The 27,054-nt window shown below is 42.9% G+C and overlaps 1 protein-coding gene across 4 annotated transcripts in view; it reads right to left on the bottom strand.

Moving 5' to 3' along the window:
* Positions 1–27,054, bottom strand: part of prkar1b (protein kinase, cAMP-dependent, regulatory, type I, beta) — an 82,285-nt gene that overhangs the window by 10,797 nt on the left and 44,434 nt on the right. For 3 of the 4 annotated variants that reach the window (XM_034142889.1, XM_034142890.1, XM_034142891.1), the window contains 5 exons: positions 23,972–24,130; positions 19,980–20,040; positions 17,353–17,474; positions 10,907–10,988; positions 8,827–10,186 (listed from right to left, as the gene is read on the bottom strand). In XM_034142889.1, the coding sequence (XP_033998780.1) occupies positions 10,014–10,186; positions 10,907–10,988; positions 17,353–17,474; positions 19,980–20,040; positions 23,972–24,130 (597 nt within the window). In that variant the 3' untranslated portion in view covers positions 8,827–10,013. Of the gene's footprint in view, positions 1–8,826; positions 10,187–10,906; positions 10,989–17,352; positions 17,475–19,979; positions 20,041–23,971; positions 24,131–27,054 lie in introns of those variants that run through there. The other variant, XR_004556865.1, reaches the window with a different exon arrangement.

Below are 27,054 nucleotides of genomic sequence, written 5' to 3'. Positions count from 1 at the left end.
GGTCTAACCTGGTGTCTTCCCCAGCACCACCCAGTCATATCATGAGCATGCATGAGTCACGGACACAAGGAGCAAGTCCTTTGCCGACTTCAGAGTGATCTCCTCCCTCCTCCTCAGGGGAGAATTAGGCCCCGCTAACTAAAGCCCTAACTAGCTCATCAGTGTCTATGATGACAAAGTTGATTCCATTAGTGGGTTGTGTGCTGATGTTTTAAGTGAGGAACTGTGTTATTTGACACGAGCTTGTGCCTTGTAATAGGCCCATTAGAAATAGGGGTAACATTTATGGTTGGGTTACTCACGTACGCAGACTCACAAAAACACACATGGGTAGGTAATTCAGTTGAAATTTCCCAGGAGCAAAGGTGCATTCCAGAGGCTAGTAGTGATATAGATTGGACCTGGAAATGATCCAGAGCAGAGTGCATATCCAGGGCAACCTCCACACATAAACAAGCACCCGCTCATAGACACATTAACGCTGAGAAAGACTTGCCCTTGCTGCTTGTTCACCTGAATATTAAGCAGGGAGGGAGGCCAAATACAGCAGCCGTACTTACAACTGGACGCAGCTGCTCTTTTATAGAGACGATTACTGGCAGCCATTTACAGGCCTTCATCTCTCTAACATGCATAGCAACCTGAATGAAGTGCTCTGTGGGGCCTCCCAGCACCCCTCTGGACCCCTTTTTATTTCAGGCGCTATAGGTGTGCAGGCATTCCAGGGGCACAATGCCCAAATTGCTCTTTCATTAGTCACAACTGCGTAGTCGAGTCCACCTCTGGGATCAAAATGAACGCCCCAGGCACACATAAATGCACAAAGCTGGTGGTACAAGGCATGCAAGGCAAACTTCCAGCTGCAACACATTATACATTACAACAGCACACTTCAGTTGTTAAGGGACCGCGGCATCCTCTCCGTGTGATCTCCAGATCTGTCAAACTGCGGTCTACTCTTGTCATAACTCTGCCTTGACTTTTTCACTCTGCACTCCTCCATGAAAGCCATCCTTAGAGAGCTAGAAATAGGTGTTCGGTGTGAAGGAGAAATGACACCAAAGAGAGAAAATACTAGGAACACGCTGGAAGAAATCCGAGAGTGTGTTTGTATGTGTGTGTTTATGCAACCTCAGCATCCAGTTCCTGCAGTCTCCAAAGTCTGACCCCGTCATTTAGGTCAGAGATGGACTCCTGACCGCAGCCAGTACGTTCAGTATAGAAAACAGCCAGCTAAAGCTCCAGATGTTGAGAGGAAATCACATTTAGAAACACCAAATCAGACTTGCAGTTCAGGTCAGAACAGACCTACACATACACTTACACAAAAACTGTTTACTGTATGTGGGAAACTAAAGAGCACAGACCAACTTATGAACCAACACCTACACACCTGCACTCTCTCATGCGCATTCTTCAATTTCCACAAATGAACAGACAGACAGACATGAAGCAATACGGGCACAAGTCCTTACATGCAGTTCCCCGTGTCCCAGCTCCGTTTCCCCTTAAAACACTGCCTCTTTATTCTCTATGAACAAAAAAAACACTCTCTCTTTCTACACACACACACACTCACAGAAAAAACCGGGGGACTTCCAGCCACTGAGAAATAGCAGCGTAATTGCCGGTGCTCTGTTGTCTATCAAGACCTGACCTTTTCAACATGTGTGTGCCGTGTTGGGAGCGGTGGGAACCGGCGAGGAGGAAGACAGGGGTCTCCCCAGCTCTGTGGTGGTCTGACCCAACCTCCCCCCTTCTTTTCTCTACTCCAACTCCTCAAAACATTGGGAACTCCCACTGCGTCCCCATGTTCTGTGGATTCGGAGGCTAGGAGGGGAGGACACGGCCAACCCACAAATCAGACTCTTGGCAGGGGGACATCAAAGTCGAAACAGGACGACATGGAAAGGACAGGGGGAGACAGAGCTGCCCTGTCTCACTGCGGCCCCTAGGGAAGGAGGAAAATTCAAGGTCCATGTGTAGAGCCCAGACATTATAGCGGCACAAATGTACGCTTTCTGTTGGTGCCAATGGGAAAAGAGCTTACTGGAATTGCCTTACGTGAATCTGGCCATGAAATAAGGACATTAAAGAACTAAACATATACAGAGACCGACTCATAATAAACATTTGAGAGTTTATAGGATTAATCATCAATGGTAAGCGGAAAGAAATGGCTTTGACTAGCAGCAAAAAAACAAATAACGAGAAACTAATATCAAGAGTGAAGCAGAAGATGTGGGGTCCATCTTAGAGCCTTATATGAAAACTAATTATCAAACATCATAAGCAAAATGGATCACTCATGGGTCCAATGACAAGTTGCCTTTATGACATGACAGACAAGCTCAGCTCTCAGAGGGGGCACACAAAGCTGTCCTCAGAAATGTATTAAGAGCCTATAAGCCCATAATTACACCAATTGGCATGTCAGATGGGGCTTTCACTTCATTATTTACCCTTCCTTCTCCACTTGTCTTTCACTAGCCCTGGGCCGCCCCACTCACGGTGTAGGGACCATGAGATGGGGGAACTAGTGGCGGCCTTGAGATGCTGGTGGTGATTAGGCATGGGGTGGGGGGGGGGGGCAGGGTTCTGTATCAGGGGGATTATGGGGAGATTTTTCTTCTTGACTTGAGTGACTTTAGATATCCATGACAGAGATGAAAGACGAAATGCTTGGATTGGAAGGAGGAGGAGAAAGGGAGTAAGGAGACAAGGAAGGGTTGCAAGGGCTTGAAGGAAAGAGACCACTCAAAGAAAACCCCTGGATTAAAGGGTGATTACGACCAGTTAGAGAATCCACTTTGGTGCACCTGGTAATTCAGCGGTTTACATGCGGTATCAGCCCCAGGGCCCAATGCGGCTTGAGGTGTGCTGCGACATGGAGCAGGGCTCTGAATTGTGTTTTACATTTTCCTCAAAACAGTGCCATTCCTATAGCAACCACTCTTAACTGAGCAAAGCATTTAACCTCCAGGAGAGAAGCCTCACATTGTTTATTGGCAGAACCGTGATGCTATTTTGCACGAAGGTAACGATTAACGCTGGTTTATGTGAGCCCTCTGCAGGTAGCTCCTCTGAAAGAAACACTACAGATGCTTAAAAAAAAAAAATACAACATTATTTGTGCTCTTTTATTGTTCAGTAGTGGTGGATGTTTTTCAGCAAGGGGGAGAGAGATTAAAGAAACATTTGAAGAAAATATTAGCTTAGTTAGTTAGAAAAAACCCCATCATTTTTTTTAAGAGAAGCAAGTAACAAGAAAAAGTCCCTGCCAGAATTGAACATCGCATTCTGCTGGCCCTAAAAGAGGCCCAGATAGCCACATACTTGTTTGATTTCATGCAATCTGATTCAAAGAATGAGAAATTGGGCAATGTGTGCATGCATGAACGTGTGTGTGCATTCAGTATGTGCATACACAGCGGTGTCTGTAAGCTCTAGGACCTAAATTGGAAAAATAACCTTTTTTGGTCCCCAAGTCTTTGATGCCAGCCCATACTGTCATTATGGTACACAGACCAGAACCATAATAAAACACTAAAGTAAAAGAAGAAAGAAGAAGAGAAGGAAAAGAAGAGAGAAGAAGGAGTAAGAGAAGAGAAGAGAAGAAGAAAAGAAGAAGAAGGAAGCAAGACGACGAAGACGAAGAAAGAAGAGAATACGGAAGAAATACGACTTCACTTCACCACTCATCATACCTCTCCTCTCCCTCCTCCTCCTCTCTTAGGACTCAAGATGAAGTGTCAAAATGCCAAGGCAGAGGGAGATCACAACAAACTGATTATCAACAGGAAGTGGCTCCATTATGGGCTTAAAGATAGGAGAGAGTGCTCTCTGGTTACTGCGCTCACTCAAATCCACACATTCCTGCAGGGTTTAAGGAGAGCCAGGTCACCCCTGTGGACTCTGCTCCCCAGCCCACTGCCTCAGCCCGGGGACATTGCTCAGGGTACAGCTGGGACATCGAAGGGATTTGGGGGTCCTTGAGGAGGGGTGTGGGTGTCTGGGGTGGCCTGGAAATCAGAAGGCACTTGACAGCCTTTGCCTTGTGACTTTTGCACACCTGCAGTGAATGGCTGTCTCTTTGGGGATGAGGTGAATGTTCTGAGATGTGAGAGAAGACTTAGTGAAGCACTCACATCTAACAGACCCCGACAACTTGTTCATTACTTGGGAATATGCCACGTTTTATCAAGGTATTTTAAGAATGTCTATACACCCAAACCAAATTGGAGCATTGACCTTCTAAAACACTGACAATTTATTTAGAACCTGGAGCAAATCAGCCATTAAATGTCTCAAAGCTAAACATTATCTGAGACGATTTCCTTAACAGTTCAACAGGGACCTTTCCCTTACTGCATTCCTCCATCTTCCTAATTTGATTAGAAAAGAGTTCGACTATTTTTATGATCTGCACTCAAAGCCCTAACGATTCCTCAGAGAGTAGGAGGAACTGAAAAAAAGAAACAATTGAGACGATTGCCAAGCTGCCCTCCCCGGGGAGTGAAGTCGAAGTGAAGAGATGGATTGTGCTGGGTCGAGATCAACGTAGGCAGAAACTGCAGAGTCATGTGCATGATGGAATATCTCAGATGGAAAATGCTACTGACCCATTCTTTCCCTCTTGAGCATGTAGAATATTTGGAGAACATTTCAGTCTTTTGTTTATTTGTTCTACACGTCGTTTGGAGGCGAGTCGCCAAGGCTCCGTTTGCTGGGAATAGCTTTGAAACTGAGGCCAAAAATCGAGGCGAGTCAGGGAGGCCTAGTCTCAGTGTTGGTACATGTATACATGTGAATTATTTACTTGTCGTCCAGCAGGAAATGAGGAACGATAACAAGCTTGGGAAAGAAAAGCAGAAAACAAACAGATGCTATCTCAACCCCTCTTTCTCCTTCTCTTTAATCTGAGGCAGTCGGCCGTGTCCGACCTCAGACCAACGACAGAGAACCTGTCCCTAAAACAGCGGCAGGAGGTGGAACAATCATTATGTTAGTTCATGACTGTTAATCTAAAAGATGGTGAACAAATTAAAAGGGGAAGTGTGTCAATTGTACTCATCAAAGTCTGCCTACAGGTGTTGCATATGTGAAGAAAAGTGTAGGCTACAATAAACCCACCAGCTGGGCCAAAGACTACGAATAAACTATTTTGTTTCCATTAAGTAAAACCAGATCTGACCACCAGGTTACTGTGTCGTCACTACCTGAGCCGGACCTTGTGATGATCTCCTGACCCAATTTCTGACTCTCCGTCTCCCCCTGACCTCGGCCCGACACCCCCTCTCATCCCTAACCTTTCAATCCCATCAGCCTCACCATTGCTCAATCACCTGTGACCAGGCCTGGGTGGGTGACCTTTGACCCGAGAAGGTCACGATTAGAGCTGAGAATCAGAGCAGCAGAATTGGGGACCAGGCAGAGAGGAGATGGCCCTGGACCGAGAGCTTCGACCCAGCGAGGCTGAACTCTGGAAGAGTCAGGTCGCCACACCCAATACGTCTAGAAAAGAGAAGAGCTGCGTATCAAAGGCTCTGGTCATTAGCGCAGGAGGTTGGGGGGGGATTTTTATTTCCACCAGGGTGTAGGGATCATGGAGGTGGGAGAAGGCAGCAAGAAATGTTGGCAGGCATTTTAATTAGCTTGATCTCGCCAGACAAGCGATAGGAGGCAGCAGGCAGAGATGGTGACTATGGGAACACAGAGCACAAGAGAGGAGGACAGGAAACAAAAGAGAGGGAATCACGGAGAAAGAGAGAGGGATAAAGTGGGGGTGAGGGTCGCACGCCCAGGGGCTACTCTAACTGTGCCAGATCTAAATATGCAGCACCAAATAAAACATCCTCTCATGAGATCATGGGTGGCTGTGACTGGTTAGGGGATGCAACAAATACACACAAACCAAATCGCTCCCAGCCATCCTATCTTGTTAAATTTTGGCGATCTCTATATAAAACTTGGAATTTGGAGGAATGTACTTAAAAAGCCATCCTGTAAATGAGGAGGCAACAGTTCCCATGCTGGGATAAATTCTTTAAAATGTATCTCAGTGGTGTTCAGTACATTTCACACCACTCAGGAGTGCACACAAAAAGGAGAGCCTATTAGAGGTCATTCCTCCTCCTCCTCCTCCTCCATGTTCATTGCCTCCTCCACATCCGTCTGCTTCCTTTCTGTCTCCTCCTTCAACTCCTTCCCACTGGCTCTTATTTGTTTGGACAACAACATACACAGGAGACTTGCATCAAACATACTTAGCTGTGGGAGTAGCTGCAAGTTGTACAAGAGCCAAGAGGCAGCAGCAAAAAAGGGTGGAGGTCATTCATCCACCCAACACCCTGCTACTGTAGCTCTCCTGCTCTGCTGTTTGGCACTGAATGAGAATGAGGGCAGGAACAGAGCAAAAACAAGCTGGCTGCGAAATGGAAAAAAACATGTTTGCATTCGTGATAACAACGATAAAACACAATGTGTAGCCACAAAGCAATTAAGCAATCACGTCACATAAGAACAATAGCAATGTTTATTTTTTTTATATATATATCCTTGTTCTGAGTTTTAAAGGGGACCTATCATGCAAAATGCACTTTTGTACGTCTTTCATACATGAATATGTGTCCCCGGTGTTCCAGGGAACTCACCAAGTGTCAGAAAACACAACCCTCTCTCTTTTCCTCCATACCCATATCTCTAAAAACGGGGCTGCAACGGATCTGATACAGACTGATCCAGATTTGAACATTTCTCTGATGTCAGGACGGAGGAGCTCCGCCTATATGGCCAACTCTCCACCTATCAGGGGAATGAGAGGTTGCCGTGGCATGGTAACAGCATGGTAACATGACGCTCGTAACTCGGCCCCCTCCTTTGCAGGGGGGCGTGGTCAGCTGCAGCGCATGCAAAGACAGGGTGGAGAGCAAAATAGAGCGAAATGAGGCATGGCTAAAATGCATGATCTGTTTGGTATTTTGAAAAAGAAAACGTATAAATATACCTTATATAGGTATGGTCCTACAATATATTATTCAAATATAGCATGATAGGTCCACTTTAAGTTCTGCAGTGGACATTCCTCACCATCACCCGAAAAATTGGACGCTCTCCAAGCTTTTCTTTTGCGGTGCATCAAGTGAACGTAAATACAACCGAGACCTTTTAAGACACTCAGGTGGAATTATAAATTGAAAAAAAACATCCTTTTAAATTGGCTGTTGTTGACCGTCTGAGTGCTGATGGCTGAGTTTATCCTAACATGGTGATCATGTTTCTTTCAATGTGAAAGTGTGGTTACCTGAACCGATGATTGCTTAGCTGGCGAAATGTTTTTGGCTTCAGCGTTACAGGCACAGTGGGACTGCAGGAGCTGTAGCACAGATTATGGGACTATGAGAGCATAAAGGGCCCAAACACAGAACTGAGTGACCTAAATTAAAAGTTGGTAAAAGAGTGTGTGAACGTGTGTGTTTGGTCGTGCTCTTGTATTTGAACATTGGCAGAGTGCCACGTTATCAAGGCTTCATCTTACTGCTCATGCGACAGTGCCAAGTTTTGTCCTCGGCTTGCCCACCCAGGATGGCCCAGTAATGGCCCTGCCTAATCAGGTGCTGTGGACACACACGCACACACACACACACGCACATGCACACGCACACACACGCACACACATACAGTACACACACACATAAAACAAAACTGGCCAGCTCTGGTTTTCTTTCTGATGTTATGAGTGTTATAAAAAGAGGCTTTCTTTGGGAGTTAATCGTTTTTTGACAAAGCAAACGCAACTCAAGGTCTTCTTACTATCTTTTTAGGGAACAGAGTTCATCCATCCATACAAAATCCATCCATTGACGACACACTGTTGTCATGGAGATGCATCTGATGAAATTGGGAGCTCAGTACCTGTTATGATTGCATCCAAAGCACTTTCAGGAACTCTTTGTTGGACTCAAATTGCAGCTTTGATATGAAACAACAATTTTAATAACCAATGCTAACTCAAGGTCCACTTAATCGATATTATCTGGAACTTGTAGATTATGTTTTCATATACATGGCATGCATGCAACTGCTATTTCTCTCTCTAGTAAGCATGTCAATAAGAAGAGAGAAAGAGCAGTAATGTTCGGCATTAATTAATCAAATGTTCTAATATGTTAATCGTAGTAAACTGCCATGACTAGACATGTGTTATTCTTCCTGGACACCAAAACTGAAATCCTTGCAGATCGTAAAGCATTACATTTTTCACTCAAGATCTACAAACCCCAAATGAGTGTATTTTGGTTTTGTGTTTGTTTGTGTATTGTCAAATGGATTGTGTGAGCTTGTGTGTATTTGTATTTGTGGGGAGGGGAGGGGAGGTACTAAACTCAATGTCGGCAATAAGGGGCACATTCCTAAGTTGATTTAGTGGGCATTAAGATGAAGAGGAATGTGTCAAAGCTGTAGAGGCTTTAGTCCACTGTGGGGTAAAGTGGCTGGGAGGAGCTCTGACGGCTCAGACTGACGGATGACTGACACTTGACTTAATGTGAGGACGCTGAAGAGCAAATAGTGGAGGGAAGCCGGGATGGAGAGGAGGTACCTGGAGGAAGAGGACAGTTAGTACTTTGGAGAAAGACAATGGAGGCTAATTGAGATATGACGGTTAACAGACGTAGGGTGTTAGATGAGCTAAATGAGAGAGAAGTAAGTCTAGTCAGGAGAGGAGGAGAGGTTGCCAGGAGTTGGGATGAGGAAGCGGAAACAAGTGAAGAGTCACATTTACACAAGGAGGGGCCGATTAAGGGATAATAACGACTCAAATTGAGAGGATTTCAGAAGCTAATCTTTATTTGCCCAAGATGGTTGATAGTTGAAAGAAAGACATAAAGAGAGAGAATATATAAATATTCTTTTCATAAGGTCCCATTGTGTACAACATTGGTCACTGGGTCAGTTGTGCATCTTTGACAGATAACATTAGATCAAAGGAAAGCAACACAAATACATATTTTTTTACATATTTCTTTTATATAATTATATCATATAAGTAATGTCTTAAAAAGTGCTAAATCAAACATCAGTATTGAACCAACATTACAAACTCTTAAGTGGTGCAAAAGCTGTCATCTAGCAATTCACTGTAACATAAAACAAAAACAGCGTAAGAAAGCAACAGGAAAGACGTGTGTGTGTGTGTGTGTGTGTGTCTGTTTTGAGGATTTACCTAGTCCTGAGACAGTGCAAGCATATAGAGAACAGTTGTGTGTTTCATGTCAGGTTGTTTGTGTTTTTGTGGACCGGACTGATAACATGTACTGCTCTTTTGGAATCCCACAGCTCATAGATCAGACTGAGAACAGAAAGGATTTTCTGAGAAAAAGCTAACTGTTATTTGGCTGACATAATATTAAAATCTTAACTCAACATATCACTGCCTTTAATAAATCCCCCAACTGATAATAGCAGTAAAAGCACACATAAGAAGCACTAAAAATGAAACAGACACTTTTTTTTTTCCTTCACACTGTGAAAAAAATAGGCAAACAACAGCCAGCGAAAAATAAACGTGTACTCACTTCCTCCCGCTGGACGTAAACATGACTTCACTTCCTTCGTTTTTCCTGAATTTCACTGTACCCTTCATAAATTCATGAAAGTGCAAACACCCTTCTCTGTCAGTTTAGAAGCATGCATCATATACAGTTGCCACACTGTACAAATGACTCATTTACCTGTATTAAGTTGAATGATCTCGGCCCTTGCTCTGATTGTTACGCTCCTACATGTTGATTTTGACATAAAGCTACGTGACAGCACAGGTCAAGTCAAAGTGCACAAGATCAAAAGAAAAGAAACGAGCAACATGTAAAAAAGGCAGGAAATGAGCGCCCTGTAGTTGTGGATGTAAAACCCATGTCCTGTACCCCTTCTCCTAACCTCACCCCACCCACAGACCCAAACTCTGATGCTGATGCTGCCCACCCCTGCTGGTGGAGCCCAGAGGGGCTGAGGTGTCACACTGTGAGGGAGATGAAGCTGTTGTATCTCTGGATGTTCCTCTTGAGGATCTCTGAGCACGGACCCAGCACCCGCTCAAAGCGAGGCCGGTCCAGCTTCACACACTTCAGCGGACCACGAGCGACGACGGTGGCTGCCCTGGGACGGTTCAACAGGAGGGCGATCTCACCTGGAGGAGGAAGAGGTACACAGGACAAACAACAGTTTTGAGTCAATGAAAACATTACATTTTGTTTATCGCAGTAATAACCTGTGATTAATCAATAGTTGGGATGTTTTAATAACGAATGCATGAGAAAGAGAAAGCTGATACTTTTTTTAACTTGATTATTTGAGTGATTTCAAAATTTCTGGCATGATTTTCCGACTCTAAGCAAAAGCATCCACAAAGCCGCTGTCACAAAAAGCTGCTTTGATTTCCCTCTGTATACTTTACGCTATATATATTTTCATATGGTAGTATTCTCCCTGCCACTATCATATTGCATATATCCAGACTAAAATTACATCACTAAGTTAGGGTCGAACTTGGCAATGTCATTTTCTTTTTAACAAATTAACATTTTCCGGATGAATCACAAGTTAACATTGACAGCCCTATTAAATACAAATGTCTTAATGTGTATGATTTGTGTAGGAGTGCAATGTATGTCTTAGCATTCATTTTAGCATTAGTTCAACCAAGTGCAATTTAAATGCAAATGGAAAAACTGCAATATTAAGACCAATTACAAATGCCACACATCAGTGCAATTTAACCAACCTTTGATCTTTCTCAGCTATGCGACAAGCCAGGGTTGCATGCACAATTTATGTTTCTATATGCTAACTGTTAGGTATAACTTGAACCAGTTTCAATAGCTGATTGTATATGTGGTGCGAAACTCACCAAAGTAGTCAGAGGGTCCCAGGCGTCCGACCTCCACATACTCCTCGTTATCGGACCTACGCTGCAGAACAGAGGCTATTCCCTGGAGACAGAAAAAGAGAGGTGGAGGAAAGAGAAAAACGCAAGAGACAAGAGAAAGAACAGGATGAGAGGGGGTGTCGGTGTAGAGGGGAGAGATGGAGGAAAGGAGGGGGTGGGAGAGAAAAGGAGGAGTTATTTAACAAATGGGTTGAAAATCGGCAGGAGGATTAAGCCAAGGAGAAATTCCTTAGCTTCATAGGAGCACAGGTGCACAGGATTTAGCCCACTTTCCAGTGGGACTGACACCTGTTCTGCAGGATGCTTATGAACAGAAAAACTAAAAACACAACACACACATATTCCAACTGGATGGGTTATAGAAATTCAGATTGGTTCTGCTTCCTCCAGAGTGTGATAAATACAAACATCTAAGCCTTATGAGAGACTGACTGACTCCTCAGTGTCTCCATCACTTAATCCACTTGATCAGCATTGACCCACAAAGTGGAAATAATGATATTGTCCAAGACTGAGCTCCAATACAGTGTCCCTAAATGACCCTAAAACAACACACACTTCATGTACACACTTTAGTATGCTCCAATAGCATGTCTCAAACCCACAGTCTACTCTGCATATGCAAACACGCACAGTCAGGCATCCATAACAAGAAACATAGACCCAGATGGGCTCAGAATGAAACACAAACCAGCACGCAATTACCCATACACACATACAGTGAGAAAATCAACAGCTGATGTCTGCTGGACAGACCGACTGGGCTCTGCGACCGGCTTGGATACGCATATTACTGTCACCCGCTGGTTGCTGTTGTGTGACTGAATGTGTGAGTCATCTAAAAAGTATAATGCAGGAAATTTGATTTCCGTTTACTCTGCCCAACAGATGATGACAGTTCAAGCAGCCGTATCTTGCAGCTGTTGGTTTACTTGGTGTGTGTGTGAATGAGAACATGTTTGATTGTTTATCAGTGCTATGAGCTAAAATCTTGGAGTGTTCGATGCAGACAGTGAGCTTGACAAATTGTTTCTCCAAAGTATTGCTGTGTTTCTGTGATGGAGCATACGTTTGGCATGCGTATGTTTTGACTGAGGTAAAATATGTGTTTTTAACGATGATGTCTAGACATTTACATGTACTCAATTTCAACTGTAAATTGGTAGCAGGTAAGAAATCAGCAGGGGAACTTCCCAGCTTGTCTTGGGCCGTGTTGTAAAACAGACTTGACCGTTCCAGCACTCTAATCCTTTTTTCTGCCCTCTCTGCTCATTCTGCTGACCAGGCTTATAATGCTTAATATGAATATAATGAGCTTTAATGAGAACCCCAAAATGGTCAGCTCTTCACTTAAGGCACACAAAGGTGAGACTGTATGTTAGTGAAAGGGATATGTGTGTGAGTTTGTAATGAACTGTGGCGAAGTGGGGGATAATGTTCAGGTAAGCGGGGCATGGTGTGTGTGCGAGAGGTGACCAACTGTCCCGTGATGCCATGACCACACACACGACACGATACAGCAGGGTGAATCAAGCTGTGGGGCGGGGAACGAGGGCAGTCATGGTGTGGCTGAGCCTGGCTGGAGGTAAGGTTAAGTGTTGTGGACAAGTTACATCATGTTTAGTTTAAAAACAGTGCTTTATGTTGACTGCACTGCAAAACATGCACGATGCAGTAACAGTGATATTAAATTCCTCCAAAAGCAATTTTGCTTTTTGATGAGTCGATCGAGCAATAGCTGGACTGAAGAATAAGTCACATGACTCATGTCTATAATAATGTATTGACTATGTCTGTTCTTATTTTTTGTTTATTCAAACGTGTATGCCTCATTGCAGATGTAAACTCAATACAGATACTTCACTATGGTTGTTGAATGAAGGTTATTGAATTACATTTTCATAAGGACCAAAGAAAGAAAATCCCATAATGTTATACCACTTCATTTGAGAATCACCCATGAATAAATGAATGTGCAAACACTGCAACAATCAGTGATTTAACTTCATCATGTGCACCTGAGTGTAAGTGTTTTAAAACAGAGAGAGGATGTGAATGGGGGAGAGAACGACTGTTTACAACCAGTTGATTCCTTTCCTTTCCATTCATGTCCAAACAAAGAGAGTGAGACAGTGCAGCACCGTCATGTACAGTAGTTCATTGGTGAGCAGGCCTCTCCCAGTGTGGTCCAGATAACCATCATGTACTGTACTGTACCACCCCAGGGCAGCGCTCTGCTCCACAGATATTTCTTTTATAAACATCCAAGATCCTCCTCACCATGCTTCCCAACACAGAGTGCCAACAAAAAAAGGAAACAACACTAAATGAAAAAAAGACAAACAGGGAAGCATGAATAAGTAAAGTTGCAAATAAAGATAGTGGGAAACGGTTTGAGTCAACATAAAGGGCAGCGGTTCCAAATGATCACTTATACGTGGTATAACAGGTCGGATACAAATCTTAAATTGCATAACCAAAATGCCCATTCACACTCACTTGTACGCATACCTACATACACATACCACACGCAGAGCGGAGCAAGTCGGCTCGTGGTGACATGTCAAAATGTTGCGTCCTGCATGCAGGAAGTTACAACCGTTAGATATGCAACAGGCACAGAGAGAGAGAGGGAGAGGGAGAGGGAGAGGGAGAGGGAGAGGGAGAGGGAGAGGGAGAGGCACCAGCAGAGATGGAAGAGGAAAGGTGATATCCTGAGTAGCCTGTTCACAAGGCCACCCAGCACAGTGTCTGCACCTTCTCACTGAGACGTCAACGTGCACACAAAGTTTCCGCTCTTGCACGGCCTAAAGGCTGATTTAAAAAAGAGACATAAAGAAACAAAAATGATTTCTAACACATATGTTAACCTTTACCTTTGTTCTTGTGACTGCATGCTCACACTCACACATGTCTTCATTCATTAACTGCATTGATCTTCAGTCTATGGAAGTGGTGTGGAGCTCCATTAGCTTAATTGCATTTCAGCAGGTTACAGTGGCAGTATATATGTAGACAACCCACAGAGGATTTCTCTTCTGTGTGACCCAGGGGGACAATGTACATCCCCTCAGATTGATTACTTTTGTGTTGGGTCAAAGGACAAATATGAAAAACACATTGAGTTGAAGTTTAGATTGATGACTGGAGGAGATGAAAGTGAATGCACAAGCTGGGGAACAACAGCTCTGATTTTACTCAAATTCATCCAGAGGCTAACAGGCATAGCATACTCTAGTCATATGACTTGGACTTGAGTAAGACTCAAGTCATGAGTCTAAATGACTCACTTTATTTGTATCAAAAAAGACTTGTTAGTACACTCACTGTGGTGATGTTTCACCAGTGAACTGAAGATTAAAAATAGGACCATAATGATTGAGCCAAATTGCCGTCACATTGTCGTACAGAGAGGTTTGAAAGGGTTTACTTGTGACCTGCAAACAAGTGACTTTGACACATCACTGCAAAAAGGTTACATCTAAAGAAAAATATGAAAGGGAAACATGTGCCCAATAAACAGAATAACCTCTGTTTCAAAACTCTCACTGAAGTCTCTGATGTTCATCAAGTTTCCTAATCCCTCCGTCTTTCTCTTGCATTATATGCTGCATTTTAGGTGGCAGTGGTGACAGCATGGATGACAAGGTGCTGGGTGGTGGTGTACAAGCACGAGGAAGAAAGAGAGAGTTAAGGTAATAAGCCACGAAGAAGGGAGGAAATAGAGGGAAGAGAGGAAGGAGAGGACACGAGGAAAGGTGCGGCCAAGTCTTCGCGGCCCTGCCGTTCTTTAAAGGCTTGTTTGTACAGTGTAAGAAAAAAATGTAAACATGTCACTTTTCATTAGGGCCCCATTCCCGACAAGCAAAGAAAGTGATGTCTCTATACCTCCCTTTTGTTAATCCTCCCATCAGCAGCATGTAATTAGTGATTGAGGGGTTTGTCTTTGGCCGATGCTCCAAAACCGCAGAAACAACAAGAGTGAGAAGAGACCGAATTAGTGGGAGGCGGGGAGAGAAAAAAAAAAAAAAAAACAGTTCTGACTGAACAACGCTGATATTTTCACCTCAGACGAAAGGTGTGCACGTAAAAAAGAGAAGAGGGTGACGAGTGAGGAAAGTTGTTGCGAGACTGACAAAATCTTCGTCTCCCGCCTTACTTGTGGTTCCTTTCAGATCAACCTCTCTTTCCCTATATGTCCCTCCCTGCCCTCTTTGACTCATCCTTCCTCTCTCTATTTCTCTCTCTCTCTCTCTCTCTCGTCTCCCTCCCGGGAGGCTGGGTCTCCTGACCCCGTGTGAAAGTCAGTGACACACATTCCACCACAGTCCACCCTTCTCTGGGAAAGTCAGACCATGCTGCATGAGAGACGGAGAGAGAACGAGAAAGAGAGAGTGCGGAAGGGAGGGAGAGCTTAGAGGAAAATGTGGATAGGCAGGAGAAGGGGAAAAGGGATTAAACAAAGAGACACAAACTTGTGTAGGGTGAGGCTCACAGTGTCTGCTGGGACACTCACATACTGGGCTCCATCCCTGTCTCTCCTTCTTCCTCACTTCCTGCTCCGTCTCTCCATCCTTTAATCCCCAAATAACTCTGCATATTGTTCCTCTTTCCTCTCTGGGGAATTAGAAGTCTCAGTTTGATGAGCAATGTTTTCCACACAGACTTAGGAGGGGTTCACAGGTATATTATGTATAATTGGTATAATTAAAGTGTATAAGCAACCCATTTTAGCATTATGCATTTGTAATTGTATATTCGCCCATCAGAACGACGCCGTCCTGTTTTTGCAAGAAGAGTTCTGTTTTTTTAACCATTCTGTTTTGAGTTTACTGACAATCAGGAAAACACAGAGCCCAATTCCTGAATAGAATCAATCCAGAGTTCACGATTAGACTCATTAAGACCTCTGCAGACACAATTCTGTCAATTTCCCACACCTAGCTTTTTTAATAAGTTATTAGAAAGGTTATGGTTACAATTCAAATACAGCTGGGTTGTGTTGGTTAGCATTGGGTGTGTCTCTTTGCACACACATTCACAGAACCCCTTACACTGATGGTTCATGCATTTTTACAATAACTGCCATATTTCTGTCCTCAACCCCAATTGGGTTCATTTCCTGTACAGTTACACTGGGTTTTAGAAGATTTATTTAGCTCCAATTGGAGTGGTCATATAATGTGAAGTAAACACAAGATATTCACAGTGCTGTCTATAAATTCATTAAGAATTCAAAACACTCTTCTTCTAATATACACACAAGTTGAATTTATAAGCATTTAAAAATTCTAACCGTACTTAACCCTACTTAATTGGCCCGGTAGGACCAGTACAGTAGCTTATGTTGGCTAATGTAAGCAAAAATGCTGACAGATGTTTCTAATCAACTGATTCTACTGAGTCATGTCACTGGATGTATGACTCTTTTTGTCTTGAACTACTGTAATAATAAGTTCTAGCAATTTCCCATAAATTAAACTGGCCACTTCGAATGCTATTCATCATATGTAGTATTCGTCAAAACCGCCCTCACATCTGAAGTATAACGTAGGATGTTATGACATTTTGATCTTTATTTTTGACAATCTTCCTGCCAACACATCATCCCTATATGCTCTTTGAGGGCTGCACAGCTTCAGTCTTCAGTTTATGCTTATTTCAGAGGACATTTACCTTTGTATACTTATTACTTTGCTCTTCAGTCTGGTTTTCATCAAGCAAAACACATGCTAAGTTGAATTTACGTAGGTTTATGTTGAACTTCAACCTTATTATAATTATAATTTCAAATGTAATGCATTGCATGAGAGCCCAAAAACTACAGAAAACATGACCGTCCAAATACTAACAGAAGTGAGTTATAACTTGGAGAGTGAAAAAATTGATGAAGAGGAGAAATGTGGTTCTGCAAGGAAACAGGTGACAAGAGAGAACAGAGCAGCCTGAAAGAGGGATAAAGACGAAAACTCCCATGCATTGCCTGTAACCAATCCACAGCTCACACTAAATATTGTTGGACATCAGATAGACAGAGCAACTGACAGAGAGAATCACTGTCCCGTTAGAATAATGAGAGAGGGGGCCAAACGACCGCAGATTGGGTGCCCGGCCCCTATAGAAAGGGCCCTCTTGACTTGATCCTGGTGAAAGCCGTGTAAGTATGGAGTTAATCAAAAGTGTGTGAGGATGACAGGCAGGGGGGCCCTTCATGGAGCTGCACCAGGGACCCCAGCTATACAAAGCCTGCAGTGTGGGGGGGGGGGGGTGCTATTCACACAGAAGGGGAAGGGGAACAACACCAGGTAGTCTGTCCACTGGTGGCAATAAACTGAAATCAGTTCCGAGAGCCCACCAACGTCTCTGCATGATGACATCACACACGTACACACACACACACACCTTACCTCTGTTATAATGAAGAAGTCATCACCAGGGTCTCCTTGCACCACTATCTTCTCTCCATCCTCAAACTGAACGGGCTCCAGAGAGTCGGCCACAGTCAGACGTTCCCACTTGTCCAAAGACTCTGTCGTATCAATAAGGATAATGTGTTATTAACCTAAATGTTACTACACAAATGTACATAATTAATATGTGTGTGTGTGTGTGTGTGTGTGTGTGTGTGTGTGTGTGCGTGCGTGCGTGCGTGCGTGCGTGCGTGCGTGCGTGCGTGCGTGCGTGCGTTCTCCATGATCTAAGAGGATGGCCATTGCTGGAAGTCCAGTAAGCTGGTGGGAACAGTAATTCCTACCCCGTGCTAATCCAGTCATTCATCAGGGACCATTACATCTCAGATGCCCCTGCCTCCTCCCTCATCTCATGGAGCCTCATGGAGCCAAAACAAAATGACACTAACTCCTAAAGCTGTGAGACCTAAGCTCCACTGATTCTGGGGTGTGGTGCCACAGAGCTTTCCTGTGTGTGACCATCAAATAACAGAAATATCTAAAGTTTAATCCCCGAACCAGTCCAGCTTCCTTGAAAGAGACGCATGCTAAGGGTGACCGGCGTAGATTAAAGCGTCTGCTTGAGGTTTATTATAGTGAATATGTCATCAGTGGCTGTGATACATCGAGGGTTAGATGTAGAGGGTGATCTAATGCTACTGGATTTCAACTGAATATATCCCCTCTGTGATTGTAAAATACCATTCAGTTACACTCCAGAGAGAGTGTACTATAAAGAAATATTACATTAATTTAAATGTTATACAATACATCAGATTATTACTATTTAGATTAGCGAAACCTTAACAATTATATTTTTTTACCCCAAGGCTCTTGTAAATTTAGAATTCCCTTGAATGCACAAAAAGTGAATTGACCATTTTGTGAATGAGTCCTGCCGAAACCCATGATAGGATATAACTTTTTCAGTTTTGTTGATCCTCAGAGCCAGTGGCGACAGCTGTCTTTCCGACTGTCCAACCACATGTACAGTGACGTGGTTAAGCCCGGGATATTTCTAGAAGCCGTTGGTATTCACACAGAAACCAAAAACACAGACGGTCACACATATTCACTGGGAAAAATATTCCAACCAGAGAAGTTTTGAACAACTCTTTAACATATTGATATTTATAGAAAGAGGACCCACAAATAACCAAATACCTCCACATAGATGATTCAAATAAGCTTATCCTACTTTCACAATTTGGTAGATCATTCTTTACTGATCTTAAAGGTCTACACTATCTGTGCATCTGCAGTGAAAACACTCCTCTCCTCTAGATAAAAGCATGATTCAGTGTTTGATTTGACTAAGACATGAGTTAGGGGCGTAAAACTTCAGAAGAATCTCTTTGTCTGAGACTGTTGTCTCCCGATGAGCTCAGTTACTGATCCCAGTGTCTGTCTGTTTGTGTGTGGGTGTAAATGTGTATGTTCTTAGGATTAACTAAGGTGAAGTTTGATCAGTTGGAGGTGTCCAGTGTCCCCTCTGATGGGGCCGTGGTGTCTGCCGGCCCCAGATGGATGTCCTCTGTCTGGCTGCAAGCTAAAGGCATCAGGTCCTATAGAAGTGATCCCTAACAGCTCGGGATGTAACATTATACACAAATGTGCTGACTTAAGAACCTACATTTCACGCTTCGCAGAGCCTGCACCCACTTGGATCCCCTTGCTCCCAACGCACATAGTACGCACACAGGGAATTGCCCATTGGGGTGTGTGACAAAGAACATGTTGTTTCACCCCCCCACATCACTCCTCGACATCAAGGGCTTGTACCCAATTTCGTGGCTATCTTAAAAATCAAAGACAAACAAAAACACTCCCGCCTCCTTCCCCTCCTCCAATTCAAAGAGGTGGAGTGGAGAAGCGGGGCGACAGAAAAAGGAATGAAGAGAGGAAAAGCACTTCGAAGAAGGGAGGCGGGCATTTGAATACAGGCCTCGACAAGGCTGTCAAAAAGAGAGACTCAGAAGAAAGGAGGTGAATGAAAAGAGAGTGGATCTCGCAGAGACGTTCTCATAAGACCTGAATTGAGTGTATGTGTTTACTCAGCCAGCTAATAACTCTGTACAGGGGGCACGGCCTTACTCTACACACCACACACACACAATCAAGTGGAAGGGGATGGGATGTCAGTTCCAATTGCAACTCGTTTGAAAGTCTGAATAAATCTCATTCTCCAGTGCGGCCTGAGTCGGCTGGTGTTATCTAAATTCCAGTGGTAAAAGCGAGGCTTATCTTAATTCGCAATTTTGTAATTGTCAACACAGCGACAATGCAGAATGTGACTGGCTTTATTATAAACAGTGCAAGAAGATTAGGACTGTACACAGACCTTACTCAGCCATGGGCCTTGTGTGACAACGTGCGCCTGTGTTTATGTGGGCTAATCTACAGTATATGTTGCAGACGGCAGATTTAACTGCACTCTGGACCCTCTGACCTGGTGTTTAAAATGAATATGAAACATGGCATGAAGGGGCAAACATCCCCTGCACTACACTCAATTCATGCAAAAATAAACAGTTAGACAGAAGCTGACATAATTATCAAGTTTTTACAGTTTTTGCTAGACTTACCAAGGATGGAGACCTTGCTGAGGAACTCTTCGTACATCTTTCTCTTCCTCAGTGTGCTTCCCTGTAAGACAACAAGAGGAGAGACATCCACCATCACACACACTGTGAAATTCTGGGAGCACGACAAAAAGAGCATACAAATTACATATGTGGTTACTCTGCAAACTATTGTGATCATAATACATTTAAGGTTTTCCCTGAAACTGCCTTTCAATGGTTCTAATGTGTTCAAATACAAATAACTATTAGTTGGGAAATGCTGCTAAGAAACTACTAAGTTTTGGAACTGTACATGTTTGGTGAACAAATCAAATAGGGAGCATCCTTAGTTCACAAACAGTAAACCTTTTTTTGGAACTAAAACATTGTTTTTACCTTTGTTACACTTTCATTCTGTTAATATATGGTAATATTTCTCTCTTTCATACATTTATCACTAAAATATGTTATTCTACTGTAACATTTTTTTTGTAAAGCAACTAACCAATTGGTCTTGAAAGCTCATTTTGACATAAACACTTGAATATGTTGTAAATGATATTTTGAATGCAGTTCATGGGGTCACACAGAGGTGTGTATGACTTGTGTGGTAATGTTCATTGCATGTGGGTGCCATGTGTGTGGCCCACCCCACCCACCAGGTATGGGGACTTTCCCCTCTCTGCCTCTGCCATGAACATCAGGTGCTTCCTGACAAGTCTAGACCCAGAGGACCCCTTCCCCAAATGCATTTCTCCTTTTTTTCCCCCACCTTAGATGCACAGAACCATCCGGAGAGATCGGGGGCATACGGAAGAACAGAGAGAGGGAGGAGAGATGATCTAGCCCGCCCTGTGTCTGCTTCTGCATATGGAAATGATATATTGAGGCTTGGGGTGTCTTTAGTGCATAAGTGCCTGATTCCCGCTGCTGCCTCTAATTTCATATAATTTCACATTTTGTCTTAAAAGGGGAGAAAATATTCCCAAGTGAGCCAATGTCAAGCTCAAAGCCGTAAACAACTTGATTAAAGGAATTCTAGCCTGCATCGCCTCCCTCCTGGATAAATGATTATGAGTGTGTTTGTGTTTGTGTGTGTGTGTGTGTGTGCGCGTGTGTATGTTGTGTGTGTGTTTGTGTGTGCAAAGCGTGGAGTTTGTTTTAGGTTCTGTCATTTTCGCTTTGCTGTATTTGCAGAGAAGACACTACATGCTCATTAAGCAAGCAAATACAAACACTCACACATGTATACTGTGCCTCTAACACAATCTCACACACACACAAACACACACCTTCCACAAAAATGTTGAGTTGGTCTCTTGGTTTCATAGCCTCCCCATAGAGCTCCTCAGACAGGCTTGCTGAGCTTAAAGGCTTACCATGCATACATAACATTACATTACACAGCAGGTCTGATTTATGCTACTGGTGTAGGAAGGACTGGGTGGGCCAACATGAGGGTTGACCGGGGTGGAAGGAATGAAGATTATACTTTTCAGATATTCTGATTCTGATGTCATAACTTATTTTGTTGGTGCGCATCTTTTTTGTCTTTTAAACTGTCCTTCTCCTTTCTTTCTACTTGGGAGGGCCTGAGCACATGCCTCACATACAAAAGTCCCTTACTCCTGTTGGCCATAATGCTCCTCCTGTGGTTAAAGATGAACCAGCCTCTGTGTCTGCTGCCTGTCTTTGAGGTGGAATCATCAAAGGCTTGAGGTGTGGAGCGAAGCCAGTCTAAACCCACCATACCTTACGCCTCATCACCATTACCTTCATCTATGTCCAATATAAAAACACATACACCCCCCACATCCCTCCGCATTTCTTGGTATAATTTCTCCTTGTCTCCTTTCGGTCTGTTTTCTGTTTGTTGACGGTGGTCTGTCAGTTTGTAAAGCTTTGTCTGTAGCTGTGCCTGTTTAAGAACAAAGATGACACAAAGAGGCGGGTATTGTATGACTGGCATCAACACAATGGAGAGAGTGTGTTAATCCCATGGAATGGTATTACATATTTGACTAAATGCACTCCTGGGTAAGGAGGAGAGGAGGATGTTGGGGGTTTTGTGTTACAAGATAACTGACATTCTCTCGTGGAAGCAGCTTCAAGACCAGTTCTTATAATGCTGACATTTGCATTGGTGTGTATATTTGTTTCCATTGGGTGATGGGAAAAGGTCCAGGGTAAAATCATCTACAGATGAACATGTACATGCACTAAAATAGGTCTGGAATACAAATATGTATTAATGAAATATCTTTTAAATGTTAAATAGAACTGCCTCACACAAACCAATCAAATTCCAGTTCAGTTTCATTTCTGTCTAAAATGTCATTACATCTTATTAGATATTTGTCAGTTAATCAATTCACCTTTAAATCCAAGAGGGCATTGGTGCCAAATGTTATGAAATTGCTTTCACGAGAATGGGACAGACGGAAGGACCTATTGATTCAAATACAAATATATTCAGCTCTATTTGAGAAACATCCCAAAACATTTGGGAGCTTTATATTACAATGGACTGCACCCAAGATCATTATCATCATGAAATGTAGCATTATTGACAAGCATTAAAAAATAGCAAGAGTTGCAACTGGCAAAAGGTTCGGTGGTTGCAAAACTTTAATGCAAACAGCTAACGTTGATAACCTTTGAGGGATGTAGTTGCTCAAGATGGTACAATTAATCAGAATATGTCAACTTGTGTAGTTCACTATAAATACAAAAACGTAAATCTTCCCTGTCAAGTTATTAATTACGATCCAGCAGCGGAGCAGGACAAGAGAGAAGCAGATGTGCAGTTAATGAATCTGATAGTAGCTGCAGCTCACCTTGCAGAGCTCCTGACTAACTAGCTGCAGACACAAGCACTCAGCATCATTTCACTGGGAAACACACACACATACTTAGACACACAGAGAATGCTCATTGTGTTGGCCTGAGACGTTGCCAGAATACCTCTCTTTATAAAAACAGCTTTACAAACCGTTGACAGCAATAATTAACTACAGGTTCACATAATTGAATTCTGCTTCACCCCGTCTTTCCTCCTGCTGCTGCTGGAAGGAAAGAAGGAATGACAGCCGGAGAGAAAGAGAGGGAGGGAGGGAGAATCCTCTCAAAGAAAGGTTACCAGGGTAGACTGTGCCCTCGGTTAAACTATGTGCTTAAGAGGTGACATGAGTGCTGGGCAGGCCAGTGCCAACTTTACATTGAGCTGAAAGGTCCAAACACAGACCGTCTTCCATCTCTGTGGGCTCAAACTGTGTGGCACAAAGCCGAATGGTCACTGCTGCTTCACACTTCAAGGCTCAGATGCACAGGATGTTTGGGAGCTTAATTGGAGCATATCTAATTTATTTGGAGTAAGGTGTTGGAAACATTTAAAGGAAGTATTTAGTTGGGCATGGAGACAGTAATTACTTATTCTAACAGCAACAAAAAAGTGTGTGGATGTGTGTGTGTGTGTGTGTGTGTGTGTGTGTGTGTGTGTGTGTGTGTGTGTGTGTGTGTGTGTGTGTGTGTGTGTGTGTGTGTGTGTGTGTGTGTGTTTCCAGTTTAAACATTTAGACATTCCTGCTAGATAAGCTCCTGGAGCTGGAAGTGTGTGTCGAGGCATTAGGGTTGACTCTCCTTCACATAGCCTCTCTTTTTTCCCCTTTCTTCGTCTCCCAGCATATCCAGAGGAGACATTAAAAAGGTAGAATAGACCTGGAGGTGAAGGTGATTTAGTTTCTGATTACATATGTTTTGCGTTTGAAAAAGAAATCAACAACTTTGAGTGTTTTAAGGCGTCTTAAGTGGTTGAGTGGGAGAAGATATTGCTTATAAAGGACCACAAATGATAAGAGTGTAAAGTCTGCCGAACTATTTGAATAACATATATTTTGATATATAAAAGACCAACCTGTAGATTATTGGAAGAAAATGTAGGGTCGAACAAGTGACTCTAAAGTTACTCAAAGTGTTTTCTCAAGTAGAGTGAGGAAGTGTGTAGATGTTCGTACCATGAGGATGCGCCGGTAGCTGTCTCGGTCGATGCCCCACAGTTTCAGATCCGTCTTGGCCTTCACGGTAGCAGCTCTTGGAGTCCCATATATCAGGGCCAGCTCTCCAAAACTACCTCCTTCTCCAATACTGGTCACCCACTCCCCGTTCACGTACACCTGCAGACGGAACAAGAAACAGAATGATGGGGAGAGAGTCATTTCTTTTACGCCTGAAGGATGGCAATCATTGCTTTGTAGACTGTGAACATTTAAACCATCTTGAGATAGATTTCCAACCTTCCCCTCTACCTCTCCTTAGTATCCGGGCCGTTTGACATGCTCACTGGGCCTGTCACTGAGCATTTGATCCCCACTAAGCCCTCAAATGAGACACTCTAAAATGGCCCTCTATCCTTCCCATCTCTCCGTTCATCCCTTTATTTCCTTTTACCTGTCTTTTTACGACCTACCCTTTGATTTAGAAGTGATGGAGGACAGAAAGCAGTGGTGGACCTTGTGGGTCTACTCAGTATGGCATTCACAGGGTTGTCCATCTACATGCACAAACATGCACGTCTCCATCTAGGCCAGCCACTATATCACTACAGACAATGCAACCTCATTGAGCCTCGCTCAGGCTGTCTCTAGGGCCGTTACGGTTTCACCTGTCGACACACTATCCACCATCTTGTTGACTTAAAAACACAGAGAGAAAGGAGAGAGCGAGGGAGGGTTTGTCCCTTCGGTAGCTGTGAATTGCCAAAACTGTTGCAAGCCATTATTCAAAGGCTCAGAGAAGACCACAAGGGACTTATCTTTTACTATAACCTGTGGTGTGCTTCAAGGGGATACAGAGCTCTGGCTACGGTTACGTCAGGCTTAGAAGAACAATCATATAAGTGTTGCAAAAGTATTACATCATAGCGTACAGTACAGGTAATATGTTGTCACTCCACAGTTTCCCGTTACACTCCTTAAAATCTCTTGATCTGTTTGTTTGGTCTTCATTGTTGTACAACTGATCCTCTTAGGTTCCACAAACACTTTCATGTATTTCCTGGTCAGGTGGAGCTGTATCAAATGCTTAAACAATCAGCAAGAAGTCCTAACTGGATCAAGTATGCACTAGTAAAGCTTGAGTAAAAACTGATAGTATGTTCAGACTTAAATTGGAAACACTTGTACTGTATCAAGTCAGCACTGTGCATGAGGTAAAATGGAGTTCATCATAAAACAATTCAAGTCCTAAACCGTGTATGCTGTTGCACAGCTGTCACTGGATTTTCAACATGGGAATATCTGCAGTAAGCTGTGTGCGCCTGCTGGTAATTAAGTAGCAACAAATCAAAAGTCCTGGAAGGCGGATTAGCAGTCAGTGTTGCATTTCTGTTTGTAGTTAGGCTCCTCTGTGCATCCCCGGTTTCAATGTGTGAGTGAGGGTCTCTATTTGTTGTCTTTTTGGCAGCAGATGTTTAATTTGATTTCAAAATGCCACATTTACTTTAATAGCAATAATAATTAGGGCTGTCAAAGATAAGAGAAGCAAATGTGTAAAAAATACATAATCAAAAGTACTAATACTTGGATTTTGTTTAAAGCAAAGTAAATATATAAATAAAATACAATAAATGAATAGCTATCGTATTGGGTATTAGTTAATTGTGGAATTCTAAATACAATTGGACTCCTTACTTTCTGGTATCGTGATATCAATCTGGAGAATATTTGTCATTGTTTTGTGTTGTTTGTGATTTCCAACTACAAATGCATATATATTTGCATAAAGCAAGCATATATTCTGTACCTTTGGTAAATCATGCAATTCATCATGATTAATATTTAAATCGACTGAAGGCCCTAATGACAATAAGAGCATAACTGCTTATATAAATGTGAAGGTACTTAAGTACATTTTCTTAAGACCTTTGCTTGCAAAATGTCAAATATAATCATCTGTGATTTAGAGATCATTTGTAACACTTAAACTCTCTTATTAAGCATTAAGTAGCACTACATAAACATGTATACATAGTTGATGACATTACAATGTAGTTCGAGGCAGATATAAGGATGTTTTAAAGTGTGTCTATAATTATTATTATTTTATATAATTACATTTATATAAACAATTGTACTGCTATTAATTATCTTGACAATTGTATCACCACACAAATACAATAAGTGTTGGTCATAAATTATGAAGTGGGTTATTCAGTGTTTGTATACTACTAACATATAATAATAGGGGAACCTGAAATGTCACCAGATACTCAGTTAATTACAGTTTATTACAAATAGCATTTCTTTTCAACAAGATCATCTCACATTTTGGAATGAAAGCTTTAATTTCCTTTGTGGTGAACCCAAATAAATACAGGCCAATGTCTGTAAGTGAATACATTTGTGTGCAGACATGGAGGGGTGTTTAACGTAGTGGCAGTGGTTGTGAGCTTTCAGGCAGTTTATTGGATGCTAGCAGATTTACACCCCTGTCTAATGAGAGACATCTCAACACTTTAATAACCTCGGCACTGAGCTTGAAGTAGTTTAGTGCCTGAGCTGTGGCTGGGAGGCAGCAGCTGACTGCAGCGAGAGAGGGGTGGCATGTCGGGAGAGGTGACAGACACACAGAATAAAACTGGGGCGAGTTTAAGAATAGGGGTCTTCCTCAACTTCGGGGCAGAAGGATAGGACCCTGGCTGTGGGAGGAGTTGCTTAAAATGTAGTGTTGGCAACAGAAAGAGGTTGAAGTCCCAGCCGGCCACACGATGAAGACGCCAAGCAATTCTGCAGCTGCTTGACTGAGCTCCAGAATAACTGTGATTTTATCATGAATATTATAAAAGACAGTATTATGTAAAAAAGCCTTAATATTCAATTTCAGCCAATATGTCGCTACAGCTAGCTACAGCATTTTCCAACCGTACTGTCTAAGTAAAAAGGACAAACTTTTGGTAAAAGGAAAAACTGTTACACCCAACTAGACCAGGCGGTTTCAGCACACTGCCTGGTTGGAAAAAGACAAGCCACAGACTGTAAGATTAGTGGTGAAAACAAAAACAATGTTTCCAAGAAAAAAGGTCTCCGTGGGAGTAAGATTA

The sequence above is a fragment of the Trematomus bernacchii genome, unplaced genomic scaffold (genome assembly GCF_902827165.1).
Source record: "Trematomus bernacchii unplaced genomic scaffold, fTreBer1.1, whole genome shotgun sequence".
In the NCBI taxonomy this organism is placed as follows: Eukaryota; Metazoa; Chordata; class Actinopteri; order Perciformes; family Nototheniidae; genus Trematomus; species Trematomus bernacchii.
Note: the sequence above shows the minus strand (reverse complement) of the source record. Positions and strands in the feature narration are given on the sequence as shown.